The sequence below is a fragment of the Amblyomma maculatum genome, chromosome 10, assembly GCF_055883805.1.
Source record: "Amblyomma maculatum isolate TAMU_Amacu chromosome 10, ASM5588380v1, whole genome shotgun sequence".
Taxonomy (NCBI): Eukaryota; Metazoa; Arthropoda; class Arachnida; order Ixodida; family Ixodidae; genus Amblyomma; species Amblyomma maculatum.
In genome coordinates this window covers 95,609,257-95,635,005 of record NC_139353.1, presented here as the reverse complement: position 1 = coordinate 95,635,005, position 25,749 = coordinate 95,609,257, and the positions used below count along the sequence as shown (strand labels likewise).

General features: G+C 43.8%; 1 protein-coding gene across 1 annotated transcript in view; it reads right to left on the bottom strand.

The window, feature by feature from the left end:
* LOC146177044 (sulfotransferase 2A8-like) overlaps positions 1-11,872 on the bottom strand; it is a 50,255-nt gene extending 38,383 nt beyond the window's left edge. Inside the window, exons 1-3 of the mRNA XM_084581442.1 lie at positions 11,644-11,872; positions 11,096-11,154; positions 6,688-6,792 (exon numbers count right to left, since the gene is read on the bottom strand). Of these exons, the coding sequence (XP_084437568.1) occupies positions 6,688-6,792; positions 11,096-11,154; positions 11,644-11,872 (393 nt within the window). The remainder of the gene's footprint in view (positions 1-6,687; positions 6,793-11,095; positions 11,155-11,643) is intronic.
* Positions 11,873-25,749: the final 13,877 nt, after the last annotated feature.

Here is a 25,749-nt window from a genome sequence, read left to right as displayed (position 1 = left end):
AGCGATCCGCGATAATCTGCGTTCATTAGTTAATTTTGTATAAAATCAAATTTTGAGCTGTTCCTTGCTGCTTCGAGGCAAGGAACAGTTTTGCCACGGCAGTCTTGATATGATGCTGATGGAGGAATTAAATAATTTTATGAGTACGTGGCCCCTCACTGACTTCGCTTGTGGTTAAAAGACAGCAGGGTACACTGGGAGAAGTGGTGGGCCCTATTGCCGATACACTGAAGTTCTGGGGCAAGCATGCTGTGGTCTCATGCGCTGTGTAAAAGAGCTTGATTTCATTGAACGCAGCAATCAAATAAAAAAAATTACAAGGTGCACATAGGTCTTCAACGTTCGGAAATGAGAAAGCATATAACTGCCAATTCATTAACTATCGCTATCCTATCTATCACTATATCTACTAATGCCAGAGACCTATCGTAACTGTCACTATCCGCAACGAACACTATCACCTCACTATCCGGGCCTATTACTATAATTTACTATTATTATCCGTAACAGTCACCATCATTACCTATCACTATTCATAACCATCACTATTTAATCTGATGCCGCCCCATGACCCATTGATATACTTCAATTTTCATTGACTTACGTTGTCAGTCATATCTCTATTATCTCATAATATCTGACGAGACAACTATACACTGACTTTTAATTCTTATACTTTCTTGTTTTCTCATAAATGGAGGTGAGAAAAGAGCAAGCCACAGAAATAACTGACTACTATCAGCGCGAGGTTCATGTCTCTGTCGAGGAGGCTTCCTTTACTTCAGGACAGCTCGGTGAGAGAAAATTGATGGAACTGCGTTTTGGTCTGTTTTTTTTTTTTCGAGTTCGTGTAATATTGGCGGCTCAAACTGGTCTTCAGTGAAATGTAGCTAGAACATAGAGCGATGAGATAATTACTCAGGCTAGGTGAAAAAAGAAATCTTGCATACAATTGAAATGAGTAATATGTTACAGTGTTAAGAATTGTTGCTCGCAAAATGTTCCCCTATTTTTACATAATAACTATAATCATCATTGATTGTTTAAGTTTCGTAAATACAGAAAATTGATGCAATGATTCTGGCTGATTTGACATCGATGGGATAACTTTTCTCGCAATAAATGAATACGCGGAATCGCGCTTTTAGAGCTCCAGCTTTCAAAGCGAAGGTAACCTGCCAACGCCTTGTAGTCATGGTCAAAGTGAAGCGTGTGTGATCATATGAACACCTCCTGCACATTGGCCGTATCCCTGATAAAACGAACGCATATTTTTTAACCCACGCGTGCGTCGAAGCATGGCAAGACACATTCAAGAATTGAAAAAAAAAAAAATGCCATACGACCTAACTAGTGCAGATTACCCGCAATACCTCGGGTTTACTTGCCAAAGAGTTTTTCAGGGCCAGCATTCAATGCTCCCGAGTAACCGACGCACACTACAAGTAAAAGCTGGAAAGGCTAGCTCCTCTGCAAGCCCGAATTTTGATTTTTAGTGAAGGAGGCCAGGGATCCTAGCATAATCGCGACAAATGCAATCGAGAGACTGTAATTTTCCAGTTATTTCTGACAGCAAAAAGCAGATTATAGCGCCCTGTTTCTCACTGTACAGCAGTCGAAGCGTGTTAAATGATGGAGCCTTGGAGCTTCGCAGAATATTCAGCATGCTGCAGAGGACAACCTTATTTTTATACAATGAACATGCTGCCGCCGCAAAAATATTGAGCAGCAAGCAGGAATAAAAAACGCAGCGTCAGGTGACGCGTTATTACGGGGAGTGAGAAAGGCACTCGACGTCGTAAACAACTCTGTTGTTTCTAGGAATAAACGTCTTTCGACTAATCTTGTGAATCCATTGACTCGTGCGCAAGCCGTCACGCTTGCCTTGAGATATCATGAATACCGCATAACCATCTTCAGGTCGCTTGCTGCAGTTGTACGCGCAACAGCACGGCATAGAGCTTGCACGCTGCAATAAAAGCACAGCGCGCAATATTCGCTCGCAGAGACTGGGGGAAAAATGGCGCGAAGGAAAAAGAAAACACAAGGAAAACGCCGGACGCGCGTCGGTTTCCAATGGCAACGGCAGGGAGACCAATCGTCGCTCAGGAAATCGGGCGGAGAGCCGGCCTTCAGCGAAGGGGCGCGCAAGGGGCGAGGAGGAGGCGATGAGGTAGCGCGGCGGCGGCAAAGTTCAATCGTTGGCGTAACTTTCAAAGTATCAAGGGGTTTTAGGGCATTCCGGCAGCAACACCAGTAGGATTTTTGTTGCTTTTGTACTGAGGACAGCTGGCCACATACTGCTGCCAGTAGAACCGCGACCAGAAGAATCGCTCCTGGGTACGGTGCAAAGTTCTCGCGGATCACAGGTGTCCCGAAGCTGGATCGTCGTGCATGACGCGCAAGATAGAAAGATGGAGGCTTTCCGTCATTACCAGCAGGAACCGACGTCCCATATCTGAATAAGATTTCTTGTTTAGCAAGCCATTACACAAAAAGACTGGCTGTTTGAGGATGGGCACGGAGCAGCTTTCAAAAATGGCTCCAGATGCTGGTCGTTGTGTTGCTCTGTTCGGAATGTGCGAGTATTACGAAATCTTTTAGATAAAGCAGCGATTTGTTGTAAAGTTGTCCTCGTCACCTTGCGTCGTGACAAGTGGCAATCGGGAGAGGTAGTCCGCACTGCCGTCGGCCACTCTTGTATGAAATTGTGTAGTCGTACTCTTGTAAGCGAAGTGCCCAGCGGGCCAGGCTACCAGACAGATCACAGAGATTGAGCAACCAGCATAGAGAATAGTGATCGGTTATTCTACGAAATGCCGTTCGTACAGGTAGCACTGAAACTTCAGCACGGCTAAAACAACCACGAGGCATTCCTGCTCGGTGATGGTGTAGTTCCGCTCAGTCTTGCTGAGAGCCCGACTGGCATAAGCAATCACATTCGACGGTCGTCATAGCGCTGTACGAGCGCAGTACCGATGCCTATACCACTTGCGTCCGTATGCACTTCCGTAGGAGCTGAAGGGTTGAAGTGCCGTATGATAGAATGCGAAGTCAGGTGGAAATTCACTTGTCGGAAAGATAAGCCGCATTGTGATGTCCACTGGACTGGAGCGTCTTTATTATATAGGCATGTGAGTGGGTGGGCGACGTCTACGAAATGAAGGATGAAACGTAGGAAATACGAGCAAAGTCCCAAAAAACTGCCGAGCTCCTTCACATTCCCAGGTTGTTGAAACGTGGCAACGGCTATGGTCTTCTGATGACCAGGCCGGCCGCCACCACAATTGACGAGGTGGTCAAGTACTAGCGCCTGTCGCTCACCAAAACAGTAATTCTTTGAATTGAGGACAAGGCCCGCTTGGTGCAAGCTGTGTAGCACGCACTAGGCGGTCGTTGTGTTCTTGGAAGGTCCGGCCAAAAATGTCTACGTTGTAGAGATTTCAGCCCGCGTAGTATCGTAGCACACGCAAAGCAAGTCATCACAAACAAGAGGTTTCTCAAAGAACTCCGGCAAAAGGCAGCCTTCAAAACTGATTTCGCACGTGTTGAAGTCTACGGTTGCGCCACACATGCGCAGAAAATCAATACCAAGAATAAATTCATGCATGGAGTGGCGCAGTATGAAAAATTCCGTTGAAAACACAGTTCCTCCAAGACACACCTTGACGCTACACACTGCAATAGGGTACAACAACAAATCGCCACTAACGCACGAAAAGTTTCATTTCCGTCCCAAAAAAACATTACTTTGGGTCCCAGCAATTTTTAAACGGTAAGCTCATTATCAAACAGTTGCACTCGTGTCCACTAGTACCATTGTGAAAATACCGTCAATAGACAGACGGATTGTATTTTGAGCATTGTCCCGGAAGGAGGTATTTCTTCGAGCAGCGATCGTTCTCCAGCGGCATCATCTCCAATGGCAGCGGCACCTAGCTTTCCGGAGGTGGTGATTGGGAGCGACGGCGTGGTGACGGCGATAGGGGGCACGAAATGTGGGTGGTGTAGTCAGACTCCGGTTGGTAGCCGGGGAGTGATTGCATACGCCACCGAGCTGAAACTGGCCGTGGAGAGGAGGCGGTCAGTACCGAGGGGAGTCAACTTGATAGCAATCACTGTTCGGGCCTGGGTACGTGGGTGGGTAATACTGCGATGGAAGACGATGCCAGAATTATCTTTAGATATGACTCGGGATGCCGCACTGTTAACATACAAGAGCAGGGCGGAGAAGGGGTTGGTCCTGAAAGGATCGATCTTATGTCAGGATAGGGATAATAGCCAGGGCCTTATTGATTTGTAAACCTGGGTGGGTCCCTAGGTCTTCGTGAGCGAAGGTGGTTACGCTGATCAGGAAGCCTCGAAAGAACAGGGCTTGCGAACTGTTGGCACGACCATTAGTTGAAAGAGGCAGGGTGTGCTGTGTGAACGGAAGACTATTCAGGCTGTGATTGCAGCGTGTAGGTGGGGTCGCACGAAAAAGACGAGCGGCAGGACACTGGTGAGGTGTGCCGACCGTGGGAATCGATCCGAAGTAGTTCTTCACGATTCATTTGCCGGAAAGTCGAAGTTAGGTTGCAACGGTAATCATATTGGCCAGCCTTCCAAACTTGGACGTTATTCGACGGGTCTTCAGTGCTTCGAATGTGCGGATGTGACGAAGGACAGCGGATACAGCCGAGATATCATCTTTAGTAATAAGAAAGTTGTAAACATCATCTGCATTGCCCTTCAAAAGATGCCCGACTTTGTCCTCTCCGACATGTGAGAGTCTATCGTCTTGCACAACATGAGTACGTCTTCGATATAGATAGATCAGGTCTCGCGGGGTAGTTGGGCACGATGGGCGAGGGTCTGCTCGGCCCGTTTCCTGCGCGCTGACGAGTCACCGAAACACTGTTTAAGTTCAGTGACAAAGCGCTCCCATTACGTCAGCGTGTCCTCGTGGTTTTCAAACCAAATAAGGGTGGTGTCGGCAAAGAAAAATACGACGTTGTCGAGCTAAGTGGCGAAGTTCTAACGGTGGTAGCGGCTCACATGTTGGTAGTGGCGGAGTAGTAGTCAACGTCCCCTCCCGCTGCGCCAGCGAAAGGGCGGGGCTCTCGGCATGGTGGATCAAGGCCGGAAGCCACCTGACTTGAAGTGGTGAGGAGCACCGAGCTAGACATAGTCGGCGGCGGCATGGTAGGAGCAGAAGTGCAGCAAGGCGGTGGCTACGACGAGGCTCCAGGGGCGCGTCAATGATGAGGCGATGCCGGGGGATTGATACCAGTCTTCAGCAAAATGTAACACTCTTGATGTCGCCACATAAGGAAACCCTTCTAGGACAAGACAACGGTGGACACGAGACAGACGGCACCTCAACTCTCACCCATCTCTTCTTCGTCCTGCTACACCGAATTTCTCATCCTCTTCACTCATTTAGTCTATAACAATGTCTTCTATTTATTAGTATTTTAGGTTGTAGGAAGAGTTGGTCTCTGTTACTTTCGAACAGGTAGTAAATGATTTCTTACAAAACGCTATTTTCGCTGCAAAGATTTTCAGCTAATTCTGTACAGATTAAGTCGTTCATATTAACAATATGGCTGCAGCTGAGGCTCTAAGGGAGCACTTCAGGTGAGGGTCAAAGGAAGTACCTTTGCAAGACAAACAGAACCACCTTCGCAGGCTGCGAGGTTCGAAACTGGGTTTGGGCCCACTGCGGAGGAGGGGCGCGCAGCGGGGTTTACGGAGCTTCTCCCAAACGCACACCCCTGGAAAAGCCGAGCGCCAGGCCGGGGGACGCTTGTACCCATTTTTTACCGGTGGGTGTCCGGCGGTGGGTTTCGAACTAACCACCTCCCGCAGCCGAGACGGGCGCTCTAACCACTAGGCGACACACACACTAGGCACGACAGACAGGAAAAAATGTTTGTTTTGAATCAGGAAATAGTGCGGCTAGTTTTGGTGTCCTGTTCATTTTTGCTTCCGACGAATTCTTCTGACTTCCTTTCTGGTCAAAAGTTTTGAATGCTTGCTAGAGCGAAGCGTGCTATACTATCACGAGAAGCTTGAAAACACCTGCATTCAGTCTTGTGTTATCGATTTATCCGACAGTTGCGTATGCTGAGCTATGCTTTGCACGTTGAGGAGAATTGTTCTTTGTTTCAACTAGTGAAGCAAGAACTTTTTCCTAGAGCACAGCTACCTGTTCCCGGCTTGAAATGTCACTCAATGCCACATATTTTGATACCACTTTCTTAACGCTGCTAAAAACGAACCGCTATGGCACTGTCTTGAACAGGTGTGAATAAGAAAAGAACATATTTTTCACTGCACTCTGTGCTGTGTCACTCTATGATGGAGAGCCTTTCGAGCATACCTTTCTGTCGAGATGAACAGAAAATACTGTCCTAGAATACATCAATTTTTAAAGTTTTTCTGCCGCACGTCAAAGTAGACTAGAGGTATATCATCAAATTCGAGTATGTGTGAAGTTAACTGGCTGTATTTAGAGGCGGCCGCTAAAACGCGAGATATACCTTTTAGCCCAGTTTTTGCTTTCTTGGAAAATGAGGATCATGTTTGCATTTTCGCCTTATATGTGCGGAATTCTTATTTTCCTGATAAATATTCTCACGGCATGGCATGCGGATGTTTCCAGTTTTTTCACGAAAATTGAGAGATTCAAGTGATCGCACTCACCTGAAGAAACACGGCAAGAGGATAGTCCGCGGGAAGTTCAACGGCCGCAGTGAAGGGTGGTATTGACTGCAGCAGGGTAATCTGCTGAGTTTCCGTGGACCAACTCTGCAGCACGCACGTACTCAACGGTGTTATCCGGATGCGCACTTCTGTCGTTCTTGCTTCGACGATGCATCCTCTACCTCGTTCACTTCATTGCCGCACCTGCACGCACGGAGCAATGTGTTTATGCTCACACGAAGAGGTAGTTGCAGTTTTAGCTGTGTGCAACGCATTATTGGTAATACTTTAAGAGCAAGTTCAATTATTTGGTCGTCAACGTTTTTCACATAACTCTTTCGCATCAACTGCTTCTGCTTCTAATCAGCATGGGTGAAAACAAATGCAGGGAAGATGAGGGGCTTTGTTATGACACACATTAGTAGGGGCCTACAGCCATTGACGCAAACGAATACAAGAAGTTTTGTTTTTTGGTATTGATAAAGGCGAGAACAATGCAGCAAACAATAAAAAAGTGCCTCGAATAACGGTGGATGATTATTGGCGTCATTTGTGGATAGAAGGCATCCTTTGGACGAGACCACTAGGAGCTTCTTCACTGTGGAAGTGGCGAAGAATTAGACACTAAAGAGCCGGAATGGGGCGGATAAAAGTGAAAATATGCGGCAAATCTGTCATCGTGCCCCATGTCTTTCCGGAAAGATTAAGTTAACCATCGTACAATATTTTAAACAACCTAGTACAAGGAAAACGCGGCACAGTCTAGAACAATCTTAAGTCAATATTTTTGCTCGCCGTAAGACATATTAGCATAGTTTTTCCTCGCACAATCAAAGAATGGTACTTTTTGCAGTGTAGCATTTTTAAAAGAAATAATTTTTTGAATGTGCTAGTGTCACACATTTTGCGTGCCTAGTGCATTCTGCCTCACTGCGAAACAATTTATCATTCACGAAATTTCGCATTCCTAACATACACGAGATGCGTTGTTGCCATTATTTGCCCTTAATGTTTGTCATAATGTCCATTGACTTGTATCTTTTCCCATGTGTATCTCCCTGCGTTGTGTTATTTTTTACACGATTACTGTGTGCGCCCCTCCTGTTGGTAGAAGACTTTGGCCTGCGTTAGATCAAAATAAATATATAAATAAAAGTATATATGTGGAGAGGTCAGGAAAGGTGAGGTATAGCAATTTTAAGAACATGAAGTCTGGAAGTGGTAGCTTGGAAAAATGTTCGGACAAATGTACAAGGGAGGGAAAATTTTCTCTTTATGTAAAGAAACCTCTATGCGATAATGCGGTAAAAATAGACAACGTATGCTGAGGATTGTTTATTTTCCTATTCAAGAGGTGGTTTTACGTTAACAGAACAGTGAGATGAGCTTATGATCGCTTCCGTGATCAAGGGAACCCAGTAGGAAGCAAATCGCGAAGTCACATGGCAGTTCTCAGCGCCTAGTGTGGTTATACTTACATTCACAACAGCAGCCTAATTAAACCGATCGTATAGAGGAGCACGCTCGGCTTACATTGTAAGCCCACCATGCTTAGAAACTGAATGTTGTGTATGATGTTTGGCTGATGTGGCTGGAAACTGGGTGTATTCATTCCATTAGCTGCTGTGTCATGGGAACATTTGTGATTTTCTTGCGATGTGACATCCTACGTGAGCGCCTAGCGTGGAGAAGGAAAGTGAGTTATAGTCATCGCCGTCGTGGTTTGGCTTCTCTGTGTCTCATATTGAGATCTTGAGTTTAATTACAGCCAATGACTACAAGATATTGCCTCGAAGCCTTCAAAACTCTATTTTTTTTAACAGTCGCCGGCATGCGGTCTTATCACTCTGATTCTGGATCTCGTATCAGTTTTGTATTCTTTGTTTGTTAATGCTCGATGTCGCGAGTCGCACCTTTATCAGTTTCGTTGTAGCCCAAGATGCACCGAGATCTGTCTCGATGATTCCGGCCACTCGTGTGTCTTTCTTCAATGTTCCAGCATGTGCTTGCAGCAGTTGCGACGTTATCTAGATTGTTCTGAGTAGCCTTTAAATTGAGCGTTGACGAGTGTGACGGGCATTCTTTGTTCGACGATCGACGAGAACGTTTTTTGCGATCGCCGCCGCCGAGTTGCTTAGTTCTTTTGCGGGCGCAAGTCAGCCCAATAAAGAGTTAATTTCAGTACCATCAAGCCTGTCCTTTCTTTTGGTGTCAACGGCCTTGTCACCACTACGGGACAATATTCATCTTTACTTGGCAAGCTTCTCACTATGGGCTTGCATGGAAGCTTTGTGCCCTGAAAGTACCCGCATTCGTGTTTTGTTTCGCACAGGTGTTGTACATTTCAACGCACAAATAACAGAAATCAGATGTGCAGTCACTCTTGTCTTTCCACTTATTCACAGGGCAATAGAAAGGTTCATTTTGCAAAAGCTAAATTAAAGTTTACGCAATAATCCAGGGTTGCTTGCACAATTTCTTTCCTTTAGCGACCATAGGTTATCCTCTCTCCTTGTTCTGCCCATGCCATTTGCCTTCTTGATTTCGACGATAAGTAATCGAGTTATTTCGCTGGCCGACTCTGCACGCTTCCCTTCCTTTCTTAACGTTACACCACAAATGCTGCGTTCCGTAGCCTTCTGCGTTGCCCTCAGCTTAAGTAGAACCCTTTTCGCTCGCCTCGTCATTTCAGCCCATAGATGAGTACAGGTAAGATGCAACTGATATACTTTCTTCTTCAGCAATACCGGTAAGCTGCAAGGCATAATCTGCGAGTATTGGCCAAATGCGCTCCATCCCGATCTTATTCTCTTAGGTATTTCCCTTTCATGATCCGGATCTGCGGTTACTGCCTGTCTTAAGTAGACATATACGCCTACTACTTCCAGTGTTTCTATACCTATTACAAACTGCTTTTCCTTCCCTGGGCTGTGAAACATTGCCTTAATTTTCTGCATATCGATTTCCAAGCCTACCTTTCTGCTATTCCTATCTGGGTCATCAATCATTATTTGCAGTTCATCCCCTGAGCTACTTAGGCAATGTCCACATTGAATCTCAGATTACTGAGGTATTCTGCATCGACCCTGATTCCCAATTGCTTCCCTTTCGTGTCTGTGAACACTTCCTCTAAGAAAGTTGTGAATAACAGAGATTCTGTCTTTTTGCCTAACACCTTTCTTTATTGGTATTTTATTAATTTCTTTAGGCAGTGCTATGGGTGCTGTGTAGTGATTATAAAGTTATTTCAGCATTTTCAAATATGGTTGATCTACATCCTGATTTCGCGATGCCTGCATGACTGCAGAGCGTTCAACTGAGTCAAATGCTTTCTCGTAACAATGAATGCTATGCATAGGGGCGGGTTTTATTCCCAGCACTTTTCTGTGACCTGGTTGCTACTATGGATATAATGGAAAGAGGAAGCTAAAGCGAGAGAGCGAGAAGGGAAAAGAGCTGAAGTGTGTATTGAGAAATGATGAATCAGTTTTGAAGGCCAGAGCGATGATAGACAAAGATTCGGAAAGTCGATCGTCGAGATCCTTAGCATTGTAAATCCATGCAGAGTTAACGCTCTTAAATGGACCTCTTCAAGCTATCACTCGCATCTAATGCGATCATGCGGCTTGGGCCCATTTACATGCAGCAAATAATTTTTATGATTTAAAACAATGGGTTTGGATAGAAGGGCAATTGGGACTTTTAATGCGTGGTAATTCTGACATATACAGCTTTTATCCTCATTCCAATGCGGCATTTTCGAAGTGCAACTAGAAAAGGAATCAGAGCTGGAAACGATGGTCCAAGCTATTACTAAGCTCACCAGCTGCAAGGGTGATCGAAAAATATTTTTAGAGCTGCAAAAAGCAAGTTGAGACATCAATATTCATAAAATATTACCTTTTAGGTTATGCGTTTCGAAGTTTTACTGCGCATGTTTGTTTTATCTGGTCGTGAGAAAGAGAGCCTATGAATAGCGGACCTTCCATCAGAGCTTTGGTAGGTTCAGCAGTAGAGGTACTTCGAAGTTCAGTACGATACAAAGGTTTAAGTATAGAGGAATGAATATCACAAATGCTAATAAACATAAAAATAATTAGCTAGTAGGAAAAAAGCCATATGTCCTTTTGCAATGAAAGCAAGTAACATGCACTGAAAAGTTGTTGTTGCTGTAGGAAGAAGAAAAAGAAAATGCGCGGACCTGCTACTGGCTCTGTAGCTGAGCCACCTCTGCTGCCTCGTGAAGACGGAAGAGAAAATAAAGAAAGAAAAGGAAGAGGGAGAGACAGACGTGCGCCTCAACAACAGCCGTCGTCCACCACCGAAATGGTGGCGGGTGCAATGACGGCCTACAACAGATAAAAATTTTGTGGCAGGCTAGCTCCCGTCGCAAGCGGCGGTGACCCACCTGTCCCAGCCCCATCAGTGGAGTACCATGCTGTCCCAACCCCGTAGGACCAGGATCCACTGAAAAACTTAAGAGATCCCCAAGTGAACGAAATTACTCCGCAGCCCTCAACTACGTCATCTCTGTCTCTCTTTCCGCTTTCATTTCCGCCTTCCTTCCTTTTTTTACGGCGCGGTACAGGTGTCCCCAGAAATGTGACAGAAAACTGCGCGTTTCCATTGCAGTAAATCAATTATCGTCATTGCTATTATTTTTTACATTAAAAGCCACTCCCGACATTTTCGTGTTACCAGCTCCGCAGGTCATAATCCCCGCCTGTTTCAAGCGTTGTACAAAATCATGCATGGGATTTGGGCACTGTGACTTTTACTTCACGAGATTTCGCCCCTCCTAGAAGATGTCACATGGCTTCCGACATGCAGAAACCGCCGGAACGGGAAGCGTGCTGCACCCTTTGTGTGTTGGGTATGCAACACGAGCTCTACAGGCATGAATCGCTCATAATGTGGTGGCAAGAACTCAGTGAGGAAGCGATCTTTGAAGTCTACCGTCGACTGGAGGGCTGGCGGACAGCGTAGCAGCGTCTCCATCGGCCTGGTTGACGCCAGCCACTGATTCGAGCTGACGGCCTGTTGTAGCAAACATTTCGTTCATCTGCCTCGTAAGGATGGCTGAGCCAGGAACCGGAGCTGGCTCTGCCGTGTCGTTCGTCTTAATCCTGGATGCAGTGACATCGTAAGCTGCAGCCCTCTCTGGCACATGTTTTTTCAGTGGCATTCATTACTCAGAACTGTGGCCAGCTAGAAGAGGCAGAAAAAGTTAGGTGACAAAGTTTGATCGGCGTTCAAGAAGTCGCAAAACTGAAAGGACGATGATGAAGTTAGATATGCGGACTTTGATGACTGTATGATCACACCTTTTTCAGTGGTAGCTATGATGGCTTTGTAATTTTGACATTTATGCACCTGCGTGCGTATACAGACGGGATTACACACTTCTTTACTTTGCTATTCAAATCATTCGTCTTGTGTATTGTGCTACCCTTCACAGACAAATTGGACTTTTGGAACATGAACGGACCTATGTATTGTAAAAAAAAAGAAAAATAATAAAATGCACATCACATAAAATTACTTCAAAAATAAAATATTTGCTTGCAATGCGGTAGAAGAGCATTGTTGATAACGCACAACCTTGCAACAGCAAGCAATCAGTGCTAGTAATTCAAAGAAGAAAACAACTTTTAAACGCTACTCGACGCTGCACTTTTTACATGCTTATTCTTGTTACAATGGCTGCTTTCAAATAAAAAAAAAAGGAGTTATATATTGTTACAGCATGACGTCAATTGAAACACCTCCCGTTACGGATGACAATAGATATATGGAGGGGATGATGCGTGCCCATAAAAGCAGATTATAAACAAAAAGATTATTAAGTTTGAAGACAACGATACAAACAAGTATATTACTTGGTGTAATAAACTCTCCCATCTTTTAAGTCCATGCAACTCTAGTTTTGCACAAAACCATGTATTGTAATTGGGTCACCGTATTTTATCCGCTCGGGTTCATTCAGGTGCCGCTTCTTTTTTAATCTCATGACATCAGCCGAGAAGCTGCCGTTCATATGCAAGATCTTTCTTATTGCGAAAAATTCCTGTCACTTGTAGCTCTTCAATATCCACGCCGACGCTCTGGCAGACGCATATATCTATTTGGCGGGAAGGAGAACCGGCCTGACCATGATAATAAGCTTTTGTTTTTATTTTATTACCACGATAATGAGCGACGTGAGATTTTTTATGCAGTATTACGTGTTGAAACGTTTATGAATTTTTTTTTCTTCGACGGGAAATTCCCGGCTCGAGCCATGAGGCTGAGTACCACCAGTAGAACACCATGCTATCGGTATTTTTATTTAGTGAACCGTGTCGGTGCTGATACAAAAAAACTAGTTTTAAACAAGAGTGGTCTTTATTCATGAATTTTTGCTTTCTTCTTTATTTCCTTGTTTTGTTCGTCGACACACGAAGGCGAAACAGAAAGATGGGGGCATAAATGAAATTCAAGCCAACATTGTTATTTATAAATGGAAACATAATAAAAAATAAAGACGCGGAGACTCAACTTCCTCCCTTGTGGTAATACGACGTGATATAAATAACGATTCTCATCCGGCGCTTCTTATTGCAAATCCTAGTTCATGTGTACGTGCTCTTTGTAAATCACTTAATCACTATTCGCTTAATTTGTGCCTCTATATATCACACAAACTCTTTGGCATGCAGTAGTACGCTACCAAAGCTCATCATAGCTACCAGTCGCGAAAAGTCTCATAAATCCCATGTTAAAAAAAAAAAAAAAAACGGTGGCTCTTTTTTTATGAAAATTTGTGTGTTTATGGGTAGTGGTTGCGCCTGCTGCAATTAAAGGGATATGCGTTTGAGTTGCAAACTTCAAGATTGTGGACAAATGCGTAGCCACTTGCCAAATAAAATCGACTGAAGAAGGAAGTTGCAAAAAATGATAAATGTTAGAGCCTAGAGGTAGTGAAAAAGGAAAATAAAAAGAAATATTTTTCAGAAGGCAACGTCGGCGTAAGTAGATATTTTTTATTGGCCTCTTCTAGATGGCGCCAAAATTCATAATCATGCTTCAAATGTATGCTAAACATAGTCACTTTTGGAAGCTGAGTTTCACAACTGGTCCGGTCATACAAACTTTGGCACGATAGCGCATTATGTGTAAGAAGACACGACAAAGATGTATAGTTACACTTAACTAATCTTTACAAGTAATCCCTACGTGGTCTGACATGGGATGCAAGAAATCCGGAGGGTTCGATTCCTTTCAGCCTCCCATCTTAAATGAAAAGCTCGAGTTGGCAGCTCGTGTCAAATCATCAATGTCCCGGTTCGCATGGCGCTGCCAAACCTTATGATCACTCAGTGGCCACCCGTGCCAGATGCCAGCTACAGCATGTCGGAACCATGCAAGTGACTCTCACACAACAACAAAAACACCAAAAATGTTGTATCGTCTGGTGAACGGAGACTTTAACGATATCGCTATAAAACAACCAGACCATGCAAGAGTGTTAGCAAGAGGACATAAGAGACAAGGCACACGACGCGAGCTCTACTCTTGTGAGTTCTTGAAGTAATCACCTTATACTGCCTTTACAGAAAATAAAAAATAAAAAATTGACCGACGGGTATGATATCGGTAATGTGATAATCCCGGTATTTTGGCTTTGCAATAGGCGTAGGTAAAGAACTCGAAAAAAGAAATAAACCTTTTTATGAATGTGCGATTTGACCTAGCCTACGGAAGCTACCTGTAGCTCCAGGAACCGAATTAACAACTGCTATTCCGGCAATTGCGTCCTAACAGCACCCAGTGCATGAATGTTGTATGAACTAATGCTTGAGCTACTCAGGACCTTATACGGTAACCAAATGACGTTGAAGCATACAGAGAAATTGCGGACATTTTCTGAGAAAGGAGTTTTTCGTATATTGTTAAACATCATGATTCAAGTCGTTATATTCGATTATGTTCGATCGGCGGGGTCTTAGGTTTTTTGCTAATAATATTAAGAAATGCATTGAATTGAATTTTATTGTGGTTTGATTTATTTGTTGGGAGCGCAGAAAACGCTTCAGACTAAAATTTTAGTACGCATTGGAAGCTTAGATGATTTTCGTTGTTCGTAAAGTACCATACAATATTCCACATTTGCCTCAAAGTGCTTATAAACACAGCCGGTCGATTTCGATTGGAAAAACCTTAATTACTTATTGTCAGGGCATTACAAACTTCAGAAGAACCATTTAGCTGGATATATAAAGTTTAGACAATTTATATCAACGTGTTGGTAGTAAGTGTTTTACAACGTTAAACAGTAAACTAACGAAACTTCGATTATATTTATATGGTAACTTTAACCACACATTTCGAGCGCGGGAAATACTGAAAAATTTGGTTCCTCTGCTCATCGGATGCTTAGAATGTTCCCTTCATTATTTGCATAGCATGACCTTATAACATCTCACATTTGCCTAAACAAATAAAAGGCGCGCAAGAGCTCGCAACCTGTGTTAAGCTTCGTTTAAAGTAGTAGTGAAAGCACACTTATGACGATTAGAAGCCAAAAGGAAAAAGTATAATCAGAAGGTAAATTTGGTGTTCGCAGAGACCGACGAAAACAGATGCTGGTCTATTTAAAAGTGCTGCACTTATGCGTCGATAGCTATTAATGGTCAGGCTCTACATCTGGTTCCAGAAATGACCTTGTTCGGGGTTAAATATCACAAGGAGCTTCCACTACACCCTACAAGGCCAAGTGGAGCAATTCAGTAGCGCTTCACTAGCCTCGCCCGTCTATTCTTGGGAGTCAAGGTAATGCGCCCAATTAAGCGCCCCAAAAAGGGCGTAAGTGTGTTGAGGAAAAATGACCACTACAAAAGCGTTCAAGGAAAAAACATAGGGCATGGTCACCCGCAGGAAACCAAAAGAATTGGCGGCCTTGGGCATTGCAGCTATCGTGACTATGAAAAGACGTTGCTGTGTTGGGCTCTAGAGACGCGTGTTTCTACTCCCTCCCAGTTTTTGTCAACAGCCCACAGGTTTTGGTGGCGGCGCTTTGTGCCTGGCAGGACACGCAGAAAGGTGCGGCCTTTAAATGCAAATCATTCAGAACAAAACATCACTATCTTGGACTCCTTTCCGGTGCATAAGAGGGTTGGATAATAACTTTGCAGGTAATTTTTTTTTCATTCATCTGCACATGTATTTCTGGCCTCCCATATCTGGTTTACGCAGTAGCATAAAAAAAAAAAAAACAATCACGGCTCAATTCTGTATACAGCAAAATTTCTCAATACTGCAAAACTGGAAAAAACTGCAAAAATTGGCAGTTTAAAAGGATAGCTCCAAGCGGCGATTGACATGTGGAATACACACTTCAAGACGCATGTAATTGTTTTTTTTTGTATGTATGTAAAATATGCGGTGTATGCAGAACGAGGTGTCGCATAACCAGAACTATTTTGTGTCTTTGCTAATTGCCCAATCTATCTCTACTCGTTTTTTTTTATGGCGTATTTTTGCACTCTACCCTTATGTAATAATTTCCTGGCTGTTGTAGGACTATGAAACCTTTATCTGTTCTTTACATTGGTTCCTTTGAAGCCGGCAAGTCCCTAGAATAAAGCAGCGAGGCACTCGTCATGGCCACACTGGTCGCCTTACTTTGTGTCTTGTTGAGCATGGAAACGGTCCGTGCTCCCGAACCTCTGACATTTATTTTTAAACATGATAAGTGATAACAGATATTTGCCGAGATCGATATAATGGTTATGTTTTGTTATCTTAGGACGAGCAGTATTTTTACAAAAATGACAATAATCGAGCAGCTGTCAACAGGTCCTGCTCTGCGAACAATGCTACCTGTTAGTACTCCACTTGCTCTGAAAAGGAAATGATTTGAGCGTGAAAATGCGACAAAGAGTGATTAGATCTAAAACTCGGTACTATAAAAAACGCCTAGCACCAATACACATTTAAAGGAAGAGGGAATATGAGAAACTGAAAATATTTTCTTGCACCAAGCGAGCCGCAAACTGAAATGGCAGCTTTCTGTGGGTGACGTAGGAACGAAGCCGAGTTCGGCAAGTGGTAGAGACAATGACGAATAGGGTACAGCTGAAAACCACGACTTGTGGGCCGCGAAGCTCAGGCATATTTAATCAAGGACAGCTGGGACGGTCTAAGGGACAGACGAATGAGACGCAGCTGATGTTATTTCTCTTTCTGAGGGCCAAAGAATTCACAGTATTTTTGTAAAGTTATGCACGAATTTCTTTAGATCCATTGTTGCTTAGAATTATCGTTAACTATCGATTGCTAGTTCTCTAAACATTCAGTGTCCGATGAAAATGGTGTGTTTGCTTACAGTATCGCGGTGCCCGTATTAATGCAATTTACTTTTTCTTAGAGTACCGTTACAGAACTCTGCAATGTTCTGAATGCACAAATAATGTCAGAGCAGTGAAAATTTTGTGCCCCTTTAACATGATGATATCAGTTCGTATTTGGGTATTTCTCTTATACAGATGGCTTTTGGTGGTAGTTTTAAAGCTTGATTCTGTTGATGAAGAGTTCCAGCTCAAAATAATTCTGTTTCGCAGTTTGCTTAGGTAAACATTGTCGCGTTTTTACGTAGTTAAACGCAGCAATACAGCGAACGGTTTTGCGCAAAGATGGAAGTTCAGGAAGACGACGATGCTTTGCAGTAGTGGTGGAGTACTTCTGAAGGCGGGGCGTTCGACTATGGCGTTAACCACGAGTTCTGTGCTAACTTCCAACCTGAAATATCTGGGTTCAGAAGCGCTCAGCTCCCGCAGTTATCTTGTATTTGTGTGTGAAAGTGCTGCAAGTGGGCGTGCAACCATATTCGACAATTTTGCTAGCTGTGAACCTTCAGATTATAGTTCACACACAGCGCACGCACTGAAAAGCTGCGGTGCACTTGAACGCTCATAATTTCACTATCGCATTCGGAACCACGTACACAGTACTAATGAACCATGCGTGAAATCCCGCGAATTCGTACTTCCATGAACACGTCAGTGTGATTCTATCTAATTTGTTAGGCGAGCATACCGTTTCTTTCTTTCTCAGTCACTAAAAAAAGCTGCGTTGTTTCGTAACCGAGAATTATAGATGCTCTCTAGACTTTGTGAGGAAGCAACCACTATAATTTTTCTAATGGTAACAGTTTCGTCTTCCTTCTTTTTATAGCATTGTTTTATTTATGTTTCTAGGCGAAACGTCTTTGCGACTGCATTCCCAGTGTTTCTGCCTACAAAACAAAACACAGAATAGCCGAAGCGCTTGCTCCCTGTAATGTGATTACGGCCTTTTAGCTCGTGATGGAGCGATGATATCGTGCTGTTCCAGTTCTCCTTCCTTCATCTTTGGGTGTCCAAAATGTCTCTCTCTCTCATAAATTGCGGAGTAAGGCACTAATTGCCTGCTTTATTGGTTCATTTTCACTGCAGGTGAAGGATTGCTTTATTTTCAGTTTAGGTTTCGCAAAAAGGTTACGCAAATCTTCCAATGTAGCTAGTCAAGTATGCTGAAATATGTGCTATCGCGTTCAAGATCGGTAAAAGTAATAAAATGTTGCCTTCTGAGCTGCAGCTGTCGTTCTGAGATCGTCGTCACCGTCATAATATGCGCATAAGGCACCGGCTCAACAAGTCCACCATAGCCAGCGCCTGCGACTAAGTTTATGCGTAGAATTCGCTGGTGTATGACGGTTCGCACTCCTCGGCTGCGTGGCGTCATTTTCATCAACTCCTAAGCGGTTACTGCGCTCTCATCAATACTTACATAATTGCAGAACGATTCTTTGTCAAGCATGATGGCGGTCTCACAGAGCGCTTTCTGCGCCGCATTGCGACTTCGCTAAACGCGATAATTTCTTCAGTCATGACCAGTCGTTATGACAAATTTCTGCCAGGTTCACTTGAAAAGAAAAGACATAGACAGGCTTAAAAACGAATGACGAAAGCGGTCTGCGGTGGTCTCCGCAGTAGAGCTCATTCCTCTGGTCTGTGGAATCTCAACCACGCTATATAAGTCAATATTTGTCTTCTATTTTAGCTGAATGTTTTGCGGAAATGAATCAATGATCTGCTTTCGTTAGCTTGTCTTGAATGAAGTGACAAGGTCATGGTCAAGAGGTTTTATTGCTGCTGTGCACGCTGACGGTGAAAAGCTTACTTCGATGTTCTATGCACGAGACCTGCAAGGGGAGATGTGCAATTGCTTGAAATAAGGCTTACCTTTGTTTCCTTGGTCCATTGCTTATTCCGGACAATACAAATATTGTGGGTCATCCAGGCGTTGTGCTTAAGTAATTAGTTTCTAACTCGACGTTTTCTTTTAAGCAGCGGGCAGAGATGTTTTTGCCAACCACCGCAATTGATATCTGGCTCATTCCTGCAAGCCATCCTTGGTAGAGCACGAAACCACTAATGCACTTTTTTCTTTTTTTTTTCTTACATAAGAAACCACTTCTGAAAAGTAATTTTTTCTCCGGTAATGTCCTGTAGTACAGGGTGGTCTCGTAGGCATTAAATCTTTTTTTCCCTCCGTACGTTTAAAGCAAAGGCTCACTGCGTTATTTGATCCGCCTCGTAAAAGCTCCCTGGCCGATGAATCTCACTTTCTGCCGAGCACGTTCCTAATGATATCATGACGCACCTCAAAACAGTTTAGATGACAAGCACTAGCCACAAAACAATCGAAGCCCATGGTACATGCGAAGAATATGGCTTGAAGTACAAATCCACTAAATGACAGATTCTTCGCTTTCTATGTATAGTGTCTTAAAATCATTTGAAGAGCGTTTTCTCAACCACTTCGGAGGCAGGGAATGTTAACTCCTTGAATCATTTCACTCCTGGGCCGACGCCTAATTGATGGCATCGCTGATTGATAAAATGAAACTTTCATCCTCGGCCGGCTTTGACAATATCAACGCTAAATTCCTTAAGAGCACTAAACCCATCAGTGCTGAACGTAGACAGCGTGCCTAGAGCGACTCCGAAGTCCTTCGCTACTGGAAACTAATTTGCACGGACTTGTCATGGCAGCCGTTTCCTCAACGAAAATCGTCCATTTTCACTTCTGGTTCCGCACCGCTCTTACCCTTGTTGGCCTTCCAAATGAGTGTCACATCGATACAGTGAAACGCAACTAATAAACGGTCGAACGACCAAACCCCGCGGCAATACGGATGCAAAATGCTACATACGGAACACAAGATGCATACATGTCTAAGCGGGCCACGTGCAGCTAAGGGGCAGAAGATGAGGATCTGCAGTCGATCTTGGGATCTCTTTCTAGGCGCTGCAGGCCTCCCCGGTAGGATTGCGCCTTGGGATATTATTCAGTGGTAGATATACCAAGATTTTACAAACATGGTCGTGCCTTCGTGGTGACAAGTTATGGGGAGAAACGCTTCTGGCCGCCGCGCTCAGGAGAGGAAGAGTTGCGTGCTTTTTTCTGCGTCATTAGAAAAAGTGAGTTAAGCGCTGTAATGTTTACCGCATCAAATGGCTACGGAAGTGTCAACAGGCTCTGCCGATCAGTTCGTACACTGCGAAATGGCCAGCGAGATGTCTTTGGGGTTTGTTATATCGATCTGTGGAAAAAAAATATACGATTCGTAATAAGGAGTATATACATGAATTTAATAATAAGGAGTATATACATGAATGTATTAATAAGGAGTATATACATGAATGTATTAATAAGGAGTATATACATGAATGTATTAATAAGGAGTATATACATGAAAAGGGAATCCTGGGGGTTGAGCCGATGTCAGTGTTTAGACTTTTAAGGCCCTTCGGCGGAGGTAACTCACCACTTTGGTCCGCGCTTCCTATAGACGGCACATCCGGCCTGACCCGACCGGGGGAAATCGGCAGTCGATTTATATCTTTCACTTTCCTGTTTTCTTTCTAACAACTGTTCTGTCTTCTCTTCTCTTCTTGGTTCCATCCTACATCCTGGTGGCGAGGGTTAACCTTATCTGGCCAACCATTCTGAGTTCTGTCATATTGGGTTATAGTTGCGGTGTACAGCTGTCGTGGGCAGGACTTGTGCACAAGTTCCTGTATCGCCACTTGTTGGACTCCATGATGGGTGGCTGCACTATGGTAGAACGGCGACGTAGTTTTATGACTACTTCTTCTCTTGCCCCAAATCGTCCTCCAAGAAGAAGGCGCATCGATTAAATACCCAACTTCTTGAAAAGAATATGAAAAAATAGGAAATTCCCTCGGTTCCATGCACCCCACAGCGAACACGCAGAGAAAACCGCATGCCTGATCTCCACTTTCCTTGTTGGAGGCTTTTGCGGAACCAAATGTTCAAGGTTAAAAGCTAAAAAGAAAAAGACTAGCTGATGGAGACCTTTTTTTAGAAGTGCTCTACAGCCATAAGTCTGAAAAGCTTTCAGGAATAACAAATTTTGGGCAAGTCCCTGTAACCATCACTCAACACAGATCGCTGAACGCAGTACGGGAAGTCCATTCGGACAATGATTTCAAATATTGACGGAAGAACTCCTGGATGGGTGGAAAGACTAGAATGTGACCAATGTTTACCGTATTAAAATGAGACGGAACAACAAAGGTATTGCTTAAAATTGTCTAGTCCTTACCTTTGCATCAAGAAAATTGCCTGAATTCTTTGACGTTGGCTATACAAAGATCACATTGAAGCCGCATATACTAAACCAACGGAGTTGCTATAACTGCCAGAAATACGGACACGGGTCTCACAGTTTGCGCGGCTAACTCACGTGCGCCAAATGTGCTTCCCACGAACACCCTACTGACATCTGCAAAGTTGAATCTCATCTCTGTGCAAACAGCGACGACTTCATGTCAGGATTTATCTGACATTCTTTCTCATATTTTTATATTTTCTGCCTTCGTTCTTTTTTTTTCTTGGCCATCCTATCCACCATGGCACAAATTTTGCCTAGGTTATTAGGGGCAGAAAAGAGTACTTCTACGCCATATCTGCGGCCTACCTGCTTTAAACGATGGGACAGCTTGTGATCATAGGGCAGGACAGTGATTTTCTTTTCTCCTTACTTTAGAACGACAGACGTGATCATGCTGTGATACCAATCTTATGTCCAGGAATTGCAGCTCATTGTTGTCCGGAGTTTCAAAGGTGAAGTTTAAGCCTTCTCCGCAATCTTAAAAAACCTTTAAGATCTCACCTTACTGTCCCTGAAGGTCACCATCGTCAACAAAAACCAAGTAATCAATTACAAACCTAAATATATGTATTGTTAGGGAGCTCAAGTTATCCTTAAATGCCTTGTCGACGTTTTCAGGCCGGAATGTGGACAGAAACAATAATTATATCCACCTGACTTTAAATTTACCTTTCATGTCTCTCAAAGCATTCCAGTACCCCACCGGGGTGGCGCAATGGTTACGGCGCTCGACTGCTGTGCACAAGGTTGCGCGATCGAATCTTAGCCTCGGCGGCTGCTTTTCAGTGGAGGCAAAAAACTAGGCGCCCGTGTGCTGTGCGATGTCAGCGCACGTTAAAGAACCCTGAGTGGTCGAAATTTCCGAAGCCCTCCACTACGGCATCTCTCATAGACTGAGTTGTTTTAGGACGTTAAACTCCCAAAACCAACCAACCAGATCCTTCCAGCTTAGATCATATCTGAAGTACTGGAAATAATGTGGGAATGTATGCTGGGCAGCTGCCTTCATTTCATCGCCATTAACGAAATGATGGCAGCAGAGTGCGCTGTTTGTCGTTATTTTCCAAGGAAAGTCCTCCTTAAAAACGTACGACAGCAAAGCAAGCAAGCGTGGGCAAACAAGCTGCAAAAATTTAGTTACGAAGTGGATACAGGTGAATGTAATATCAGAACTGTCAAGTAACATTCCAATCAAATGATTGTCGATTACCTGTAAGGTAAGATGACCCTAAATAAAAAACACACTAGGGACAGATGTTCCATGTAGGAACCAAACCATCGCAAGGCTGTTAGACGTGTACCCATTTTCCAACTTCGTACGTGCTAGCAGTCATTTTATTTGCACAAATAAGAGAGCTACACCATGCCCATTTCACAAATGCGCGTAACGAATGATATTCTGTAAGTAACTGAAAGCTGGAGACCCTGCTAGCCAAATTATACAATAAGCAACACTAGCAACACTTCATGAATCGTGCGCTGTCTATGTCGACACGCAAGTGCACGAAGAGTTCATAAACTATCCAAAGACGCTGTGAAACCCGATATCATTAATGTTTCACAAAGCCCTGCGCTTAAGACGTCCACTTCTTACCTGCGATGAGGAAAATAACTATACAACTTCGTTTCGCATACAACGATGAAATCAACCCTCAAAATGCGCCGATTATGCTTGACTGGTAGACATGCATTGGCTATTAATTAATATGACACAACAGCACATTAAGCGATGTGGTAATTACGAAGAAATCGACAGTATGTGAGTAGCTTACAATGTTTCTCCGAATGGAGATAATCCACTTGTCGTCGCTCCGGTTCGCAAAAGCGGCCAGAAATCTTGAAAAGACTTTCCAGCGTAGCGTTTATAGCTGTTCGAACACCTCAGTGCACAAAACTTCTATTTCTCGCAGGCCTTACGTGAAGCAAAATATCTGAATGATTGAGATTTTCAGATGCCGCAATGTTCAAATGCGTTGTAGCGCGAGTAAAGAGGCTGGCGGCAGCCCCGTCAGTATTTTGTGACGCTGACGAAAGGCGGCGCAACCTCTGGGATCCACGATGGCTATACTAGGATATTAGTTTGGCTTCAATTGACATAACCAACGCCTTGGGTTACCTATACGCGAGGATTGGTTTTAAAATTAGTGCCATTTGGCTATTGATGTCTCTTGGGTGATGACGGCACAGGCCCTGTTTAACCAATCTAAATTAATCCATAAGCAAGACAAGCTTTTCTTTGGGGTAGTAGGCTGCAGGTTAGTGTTTCCGTATTAAAAGTGCAAAGTATTCGAGACGCCCATTGGAACCTCTTTCACTGCGCCAGAGTGGTATAAGGAGCAAAAGAAGAGCGAAGGAAAAGGAAAGGAAAAGGAAAAACATGAAGCGCGCAGGCTGCAAAATCTGTCACTAAGCAGAAAAAGTGAACTTGAATTTTTGGGTTCACCCTTTCAGGTATTGAAAACCGCGGCTCTATACCACAGGCTTGATATTGTTTTACCTGAATACTGTAATTCGTCGGTGCGTCCCACTACAGCGCTCACTGTTTTCATTATAGGCTGGCAGTTAGCCCTTACATCGTGTCTACAAACTTAGCGAAAGCAAAAATCGCGTTTTTCAACTGATTAACGGCTTTCACCGACAAAAATGGACGTACTGGCATGGAGACACCCTAAAAGATTATATTTATTGTTCAGGAGATGTATTAGAGAGATAAGAGAAAACGAAGCAAGGTGGCTTCACATATTGTCTTTGCATGACAATCGCGTATAAGCAGATGTCTTAAAAGACTGCCCACGCAAGGAGGAATTACCCATCCGGACCCTATAATATTCCACACAAGTTTGTAAAGTTACTGGAGTTGAATGAGGTGGGAACATAATATCACGACAAGAATAGGCCGCCTTTTTCCATAACGTCGATGATTGCCTCAGCCGTTTTTTGCTTCTGTAATGACCAAGTCCGGGCTACCTGACTTAATTTGAATTCTCCACTCGTGCTTGTTACGATTAGCCGTGCGATTATGCGTGACAATACTTCGCTTTCACATTACGAAACGCGTACCTCATAAAACCAGGCTAAAGTAAAGTTAGGGAACCGGACAGGACGAGGCGTCATTCTGTGTGCCCCTCTCGCTTGTTACCAAAACGCCGCGGTAATTCGAAGCACTATACTCTGAATGGAGCCATTACAGAATTGAAGGAAAAGTCTCGTTTATGAGATAGTTTGGCACGAGAGCCTAACTGAACACGGAGTATTTTAAAGTTGAGCTTCTTGGCAGGTTGTGTACTGCCGACGGCTCGTTGGGCGTATTGATAAGGTTCTGCTTGTATGCATTATCTGAACAATGGGAACATGAAAAAGTATCTATTAAAACTAGCAATCTCGCACGAACAATCGGTATTACATTCATTAACACTTCTTTTTGGGCGAGTTGGTTTGTTTTTGGAAAACTTTGATAGAGCGCAAACACACGACCACTAAGGACAAGAGACGAGACACAAGCGCCGACTGTCAACTGATTTTTATTAGAGCAAGGCAACACTTATATACACAGCAGCTTACATAAGATAAGAAGTTTCAGTAACGCACGTGCGAGCAAGAGATACTGGGAAAAAAACAAAAAACCAAAAAAGCAAGATGCTCAAGGGGTGAACTTATTAGTCGCATCTAAAAAACGGACCTCAGCTAAGAGAGATATCGAAGGCTTGCTAATGCATCTGTTGCCATATTTCGTGATATGAAAGGCTTCCAAGCTGAGAAGTGCTGTCTTATCAATGCTCTTGCCGAGAATCTTCGTCTCATTAAATCGGGCCACGCAACCACAGCAATTACTGATATGCGCAACTAAATGTGCGTACTTGTCTTTAAAGTTCTTAACATTTCTTGAATGGTAAAATCGTAAATGGTAAAATCGGTATTACATTAGTCATTTCCGTAGTACAAGCACATTTTAGCTAGCCGCACTATTGCGGAAGATATCGACGATCAAAAATTAAGGTCTGTTTGCTCCTCAACTCAGCCCACACTGGCGCTGAAGAAAAACAAATAGGGGAATCCGGTCGCGATGGTACTCTGCCAAACCATGTCCCGCCCGCGTCATATGGAAGCGTTTAATGAGAAGGCGCGCACAGAAATTCCAGTTGATGTCACAGTAAAAGATGGCGGCACTTCAAATTCGCTGTGATGTGTCGCCGTAATCGGTTGAGAGCGGTCGCCAGGAGGACTTTAGAAAAATTAACTGCAGACTACAGAGTCCATGCAGAGCTTCCAAATTGTATACAAATAAAAGAATATCACCATAAATATGTGTTCAGGGCCCCTTTATCCATAAAACCACATAA